General features: G+C 40.7%; 1 protein-coding gene across 1 annotated transcript in view; it reads right to left on the bottom strand.

The window, feature by feature from the left end:
* Positions 1-1,566: 1,566 nt before the first annotated feature.
* Positions 1,567-7,580, bottom strand: part of LOC114689579 (ADP-ribosylation factor-like protein 8B) — a 39,648-nt gene continuing 33,634 nt past the window's right edge. Inside the window, 3 exon segments of the mRNA XM_028863866.1 lie at positions 1,567-1,887; positions 4,853-4,923; positions 5,184-5,251. Coding sequence (XP_028719699.1) covers positions 1,838-1,887; positions 4,853-4,923; positions 5,184-5,251 — 189 coding nt within the window. The 3' untranslated portion in view covers positions 1,567-1,837.

Raw genomic sequence — 7,580 nt, 5'->3', positions numbered from 1 at the left:
ATGCACAGGAAAATGTTGGTAGTAGCTTTAGATGTCCTGAAATGCTGGAAAGCAATGAAAAGACACACAAACACATTAAAGTTTAGCTATAGGTCAATTAACAAAAACCTATGCAGTCCCCGCTTAGTTACACATTCTGGTTCCAATCCCTCCTTTTAGGCACAAGCAAGTCACCACATTCTTTGAAATGGTTCACAGTAACCATTACTCGTGTTGGGCTACATGAGCAAGTTTAAATATCCCTTCATTCAAACCACCCATCCCATCCTCTGGGAAGAGTGCAACATGCTTCATGAATAAAAAGAGAACTGTAAAGCCAGATTCTACTCACTGAAAATGTGAATGGAGAAAACAAGTAGTGTCTGTGCAACACAGTGCAGTTATTTGTACAGAATATTTTAAGGCCGTGGCAGTCTATAACTTAAAATGGTATTCATTAAAAGAACTTACTGTTGACTACACTCAACACATCTGAATATGTACTGTCGACTTAAGTGCTGCTTAACAGAAGAGACAAGTCACACATAGTGTGAGGCAACACATAAGCAGGTGTAACCACAGGGTTTATCATTACATCGGCATGAGTAACAATTTACCAGTGAACCAGTAGTAACATGTCCCTTTATGTAGGTGGAGGTCACTAAGCTACAAAATATGTTCACTGTGAGTTTTTTACAGCTCTGTATCATAGAAGCAAACAATAAAGAGCATTGGTTCCTCAGTCCTCTGCGCGGGCTGATCATTAAACAACCTGTAGACGTTGCGCATGATTAGATTAAGCAGGCAGGTCTAGAGTTGTCACAATCAAGAAGTCTAGTGGCACCAGTGAAAAGAGTGCCAAACCTTACATTGGTAAGAAAACTAAGATTTGTTTCTAAGTACCTTTGTGCTGAAAGTCAACTTCATGACTGATATAAAAAGTCAGGAGTTAAGGATGTCATGCGGCAGCACAGGGTGGGTGACTGGAGACAAAGAACAGACGTGTGTTCACACAAAGTCAGACACTCTTAACGGGTTTTATTACACTAGCTGGAATGCTCTTAAATTCATGAAAGCTTTTGAAAAAATCTTCAATTCCCATCCCTTTAAAAAAGTGTGTTAAAAGGGGGAAGAAAACTAATGATCTGGACAGATACAAAAGAGCATGCTATAACTCTTCCCATCTCCCCAAATGCTATCTGGTGACAAAGGACACTCCGAAAGCAGAATGTTTAAAATTTACCAGGTAGAAGTCTCCAGTGTAAGGAACCCACCGCGCTGACCTGGTGCCTCTGCTAACTCTTGGCAGACCAATTATTCCTACGGTGTAAGTCTACATTTCACATGCATGTGTGCGATGGGATAAACATTATATGTTCATATCCCACATGAGTCAGGCTTGAAGGTTTTCTAAATACTGTGTGTGGCACTAGGAATTCCATGCTGCATCAAGTCAGTACCAGTATAAGCTACTGGACTCTAATGAAATAGGTAGACATTTACTGAAAACCAATACAAAAATCTGGCCCAGAAAGACCAGAATGGTAATATGCAATTTTCTTAATTTAAGATGGTCAAAATGTAGGTGTTTTTTAAAAAAGAAAAAGGAAAGATGCCTCTACACACTAGACAAGTGTGTGAAGCCTTTTAGTGTGTGCTGACTTATATCATGACAACTCCAGCTGATTTGTTATGAAGGATAAGAATATACATCTTCAGCAGTGCACATGAGAAATAAACTCTGAGAAAGGCAATTTCTTGGGTTTAGGAAGGACCATGTTCTGGGAAGTACTTCAGAGGAACGGACAGTAGTTGTAGGATTATAGCCAAGAAGGACTGGAAGACGTCAGAGGATGTCTCAGCTTCTTCGGGATTTTGAGTGTTGAATAAGCCACTGAAGTGTGATATCTAAAGGCAGGGAAAGTGAGAGTTAAGAAATCAGCATTACAAAACTAAACACACAGACAATACTTAAAATGTTCAAGGTGCTAGGTCTCTTCCTCATTTGAACTCCATCACCAGAGCTTCAAGAGGGCAATGTGAGCAACTACCAGATCCTGAACATGAACTTGGTACCTTATACTTACTGCCTGTCAGATTGGGAGCTAAACACAAACTGCCAGGAAGGCAAAGACATGAAAGGACTCTCTGACCTCAAAGAAATGTGTAACTATAATAATAAAAATAAAAGTAACTAACATTTGGGCTTTGATGTTACACAGAGACTGGCAAACAAGAAACCACAAAGCAACAAGTCTCAGAAGGCATGTCCCACTGCAGAACATGGGGGGCTGCTAAGATGTGGCTAAGGCACAAGAAAAAATGGGGTTGTCACTCACTGTGAACCCTAGACCACAGCTTTATAACCTTGTCCTTGTTATCCTTGAGCTGAATAATTCTCACTTCATGAGGTGAACCTTTCCTGTGCCTCACAGAATGGTTTATGACACCCATGGCCTTAACAACTAACTCTGTGCCAGCCCTACTATGAGAACCAAAATGTCTCTAGGGATTTTATTCAAACATAAAGAACAAAATTACAGCATCTGCACGTCACATGCACACGTATGCACGCACGCACGCACGCACGCACGCACGCACGCAAACCATAAAAGCAGAGGTAGGGGAACTCCCTGGGGAAGGGTGAGCCCAGCAGGAATAGGGAGGGATAAAAGAGAGGAAGGAATGTGAACAAAGTATGACTTTCATGCATGCCATTGTCATAATGAAACCCACTTCTTTTGCTCTAAAAATTATTTTAAAACAATGTCTCCTAGGGAGCACAAGTATCTGAGTTGTATCAATAAATAAAGTGGTGCTAACACGTAAGAAACTTTATTCTCCAGTTACCAGGAACTTACTGGAGAATCTGAACTAGGGAAGCTATAGTAACTTACTTTAGCAAGTCAGCAAGTTACAAGAGAACAACTTGGAGGCTGCAGTATGCAGACTGACTGAGGTCACTGGACAGGAAGGGATGAAAAACTGGAGCATCCAAACACAGGATACAGAGAAGCTAGCAAGAGGCACAATTGGCAGGACTGGCTAGCCTCCAATTCAGAGACCTGCCTGCCTCTGCCTCCTAAGCGCCAGTAATGAAGATATGTGCCACCATGCCCAGACATAACTGGTCTGCTTTCCAAGTGACTCACATCTAGAGGATCTGACATCAGACATTCTATTCTAAAGATCTGAAGAGGAGAAGCAACTAACAAGGAATCAACATACAGTCAAAGCTCCAGCAGCTGAGGAGAGACCAGGAAAAAGTCCACAGACTGAGAAGGCAGCTAAGTCAGAGCACTGAATTACTGTCCTGAGTTCTTTAAAATGTACTAACTACCTGCAAGCTATGTGAGAATCCACTACATGTAACACTCTATCCTCCAAGCTTGAAAGATAACTGTAAATTCAGTCTTCCAATTTCCCAACTAAAACACATTAGAGAAATTGTAGACCACACATATCAAGTACACACTAGGGCCAGGAGCTGAGCAAAAGTGACTATTCACAGCTGAGAAAACAATGATTTAATAAACTGCTGAAGCAAGTCTTCTACATCTTTTATTACACTAGTGTGAAATCAGAGGGGGAAAGTAAGCCTAAAGTAAAATGACAGCATTTTCATATTTAAGAAACTTAAAAGAAAAAAACCGCCGGGCGTGGTGGCGCACGCCTTTAATCCCAGCACTCGCGAGGCAGAGCCAGGCGGATCTCTGTGAGTTCGAGGCAGCCTGGGCTACCAAGTGAGCTCCAGGAAAGGCGCAAAAGCTACACAGAGAACCCTGTCTCAAAAAAAAACCCAAAAAAAAAAAAAAAAGAAAAAACCTTTCTTTCCTCCAGTCATTAGACAGAAGCTAAAATCCCAAAGACAAGTGAGTCCTCAAGACTAGACAAAAATATAGAAGGAAGAGAGATTCTCTAGAGTCAGGAATAAACACTCTCCTCGTGTGGTTCCAGACACCTTCCTCAGATTAAGACACTTGCCCTGCCACATGAACAGAACAGTAAAAACACAGGAAAACCATGTGCACTCAAATACTTTTTGAAGCAGTTCATTAACTCATTAATGCTCAGTTGAATCTAAAGTAAGGATAGTGGTTTCCTTAGCCTCAGTAACGCTGCACATGAAGCACTGAATTACACACTATTAGTGCACCCTAGTGAGCCATTGAGCAGCCTCAAACACTAGTCAGTTCTCACACCACTGCTGAACCCCTTGTAGCTTTGAATAAATGAACCCAAGACTGAACTGACTTCCTCATCTCCCCATCCCCACCCCTCTTTTTGAGACAGGGTCCTGCTACCAAGTCAGAGCTGCCCTAGCATTCACCATGTAGCCCAGGCAAACCTCAAACTCACAGCAATCCTCCTGCCTCAGCTTCCAAAAGCCAGGGCAATAGGTTTCCACCACCATGACCAGCTGACCTTTTTGTTGTTGTTCCTTTAGAAAATTATCTGGCTAGTTCTTGACAGTAATAAAAGATTATTTTTCCTCCCAAAGTTTCCCATTTCTAACTTAGAAAACATAAAAGAATATTTAAAGAAGTAATAGGTTTAAAGACAGCACAACATCCTAAAAACTACAGTGAAGAGCAGCTCTGCCTGCTTCTACTAACATTCTGTGTTAATTCTTGCTAGAGAGACTGAAAGATGTTTAGATCTGTGTCTCTACCCTCTTCCAGTTATGAGAACCAAAAAAAATGTCTCAATATATTGCCACATGTCTCCTAAGGTAACAATCCTCAGTTAAAATATGAAGTACATTAGGAAAAAACAAAAAAAAACACCTAACAAAGTCCCCACTCACTACAGCACAGGAAAAAACATGGAGTCCTTCCCCAAATTTCTTGAAAAATCAGCAGCCATTTCTTACCTATATTGTCCTTTTCTTTGCAAGAAATTGAATAGCAGCAAATCTCTCTATCCTGAATAGCAGACAGGTTCCTAAGGAAAAGAATTGGTTAAAAAAAAAATGATGGCAGCTGTCATACCACTCTTTACTCAGTTTCACTTATTTTTATTACTATGAAAAAGAGTATTTTCCCACTAACAAAATTTCAGAGATTTACTTCTCTGGTTGGCCCAGGTTATCCATCTAAGAACAGGGTATGATCATTACTGAATAATGTAATTATGCTTACAAAACGGAGGACAAACTATAATTTACCAACAAGCTTCTCAACATTACTCTTCTTAGGACCTACATTTTTTCAATTAGCTGTTTCTCATCCAAGGCATTTGGAAGATCTCTCTTGTTTCCAAGTACTAGTACCTTTAAAAAGAAAAGATATTATGGGTAAATCTTATGTACAAAAAGATCACAGAAGCATATTGTAGTCTAAAGATTTCCAAAAGACTTTCATGTTAACATACACCTTAACTGTAAAGCACACTTGAGAAATACAAACAAAACAGATTTGAGTGACTGGTAGCCAATCTCATTTATGAATTTATCCTGGTATTGCATAACTCCTACCATAAAAGCAGCCTAGATACTCTAGAAGCTGAGAGATGGCTCAGTGCAGAAAGGCTGATGACTTGAGTTCGACCCTAGGACCCACGTGGTAGTTATGGAATCCTCTGACCTCCAAACACAAGTCATGACACACATGCATGTCCAATGCTTAATCTCCAGCACTACATAAATAATTCTAAGGCTATGATGTACATTCTGAAATTACCTAGAAAGCCATAACCAAAATGTAAATATCTTCACAGTTGCAGGTGAGGGTGAGGGAGGTGTGTCTCTGTGAGTTTGAGGCTAGTCTTGTCTACATATTTAGTTCCAGGATAGCCAGAAACTTAAAAACAAAAAAAAAAAAAAAAAACTTCACAGCTAAGGGTTTATCTGTGTCAATTAAATGCAAATATGAAGATAACTGATCTCCCCCACACACACACACACAGGTTTTAAGGACTAGTACAGCTAATGGCTTCTGGAGGAGGGAGAGTCAGCTCTCTTTAAAGGTGTGGCCCCTGGCAAATTGACCACACTCCAATGGTCCCACATCCATGAGAATACAGCAACATAACTGAACTCAGTTGATCATAAAAATCATTTTTAAAGGGACACAAGTTGGGTAAGGATGGACTGGGGAGGAGTGGATGGGAATACAAACAAAATACATTGTTGTTCTGGAATATTATTTGAAGATGTGTTACATTTGTTTATATTGTGGAACATTAGTTTAATGCTGAAAAGACGTGTTGCATTCTTTTATGTTGCATTTGTTTAACTCTGTGAAGCTGTGTTACTTTGCCTGTCTAAAACACCTGACTGGTCTAAGAAAGAGCTGAATGGAAGGCTAGGCAGGACTGGCAGACAGAATAAATAGGAGGAGAAATATGGGGAGAAAGATCGATGAACAAGAAAAGGAGAGGAGGACATCAGGGGTCGGCCATCCAGCTACACAGCAAGCCATAAAAAGAAAGGTATACAGAAACAGATAAAGATAAAAGCCAGAGGTAAAAGTTAGATGGGATAATTTAAGTTAAGAAAAGTTGGCTAGAAACAAGCCAAGCTAAGTCTGGGCATTCATAAGAAAGAACAAGACGCCATGTATTTATTTGGGAGCTGAGTGGTGGGCCTCCAAAAGAGCAGAAGAGCAAAAGAGAAAAACAACAACAAAAAAAAAAAAAAAAAAAAAAAAACCCCACCACCACATTGTATGAGGACCAGGTATGGTAGCTCATGCCTTTAATTATAGCACTATGGAGGCAGAGGCAGACAGATCATTCACTGAGAGGCCAGCCTGGTTATATACACAGTGAGGTCGTTTCTAAAAAGACACATACACATACACACACACACACACACACACACACACACACACACACACAACACCACACACACTGAAATTTTCAAAAGAACTGACAAAAACACAGCAAAAAAAAAAAAAAAAAAAAGAAAGAAGAAAGAAAAAGAATCAAAAGTAGCTGTGACAGACAGGGCACTTACTTAAAACATATCAAAGACTATCCACACAATCTTGTAAATGTGGCTCTAATGCCAGCTACAGCTCAGCATGTCACTCACCCAGCCATTCCCAAGGCTCTGTGTTCTGGACACTGCTTCCTACCACCAAAGGGCCTGGAACTCTTCCCTACCAACCATCACCTCCTTCACATTCCCACATTCTTCAGACCTCCAGTCATACTTCACTGACTCAGAGAACTTTCTTCCTTCACCTTGAACTACACAAATCTTTTTTTTTTTCCGGGGGGGGGGGGATGATGGATGAGATACAGTTTCTCTGTATAACAGTCCTGGCTGTCCTGGAACTCACTTTGTAGACCAGGCTGGCCTCGAACTCACAGAGATCCACCTGCCTCTGCCTCCCAAGTGCTGGAATTAAAGGCGTGCGCCACCACTGCCCAGCAATCTTTGCAATTCTTAAGGACTTCTGCACCTGTCTTGACACTGATCACCAGAGCTGTACTGTTAAATGTTTGTTTGTTTGTTTGTTTTCCCAAATGTATCTTTCCCCCAGCATGCAGTGTTTCTAGCAACTTCTGCCCATCATTCCATCCCCAGAACAGAGCACTGCTCTTTCTACATAGTTTGGTGACTATCTAGTTAAGGCATCTATAGACAATACGGT

This window comes from Peromyscus leucopus, unplaced genomic scaffold, assembly GCF_004664715.2.
Source record: "Peromyscus leucopus breed LL Stock unplaced genomic scaffold, UCI_PerLeu_2.1 scaffold_133, whole genome shotgun sequence".
Lineage (NCBI taxonomy): Eukaryota > Metazoa > Chordata > Mammalia > Rodentia > Cricetidae > Peromyscus > Peromyscus leucopus.
The sequence above is the reverse complement of the archived record's forward strand: the minus strand, read 5'-3'. Positions and strand labels throughout refer to the sequence as shown.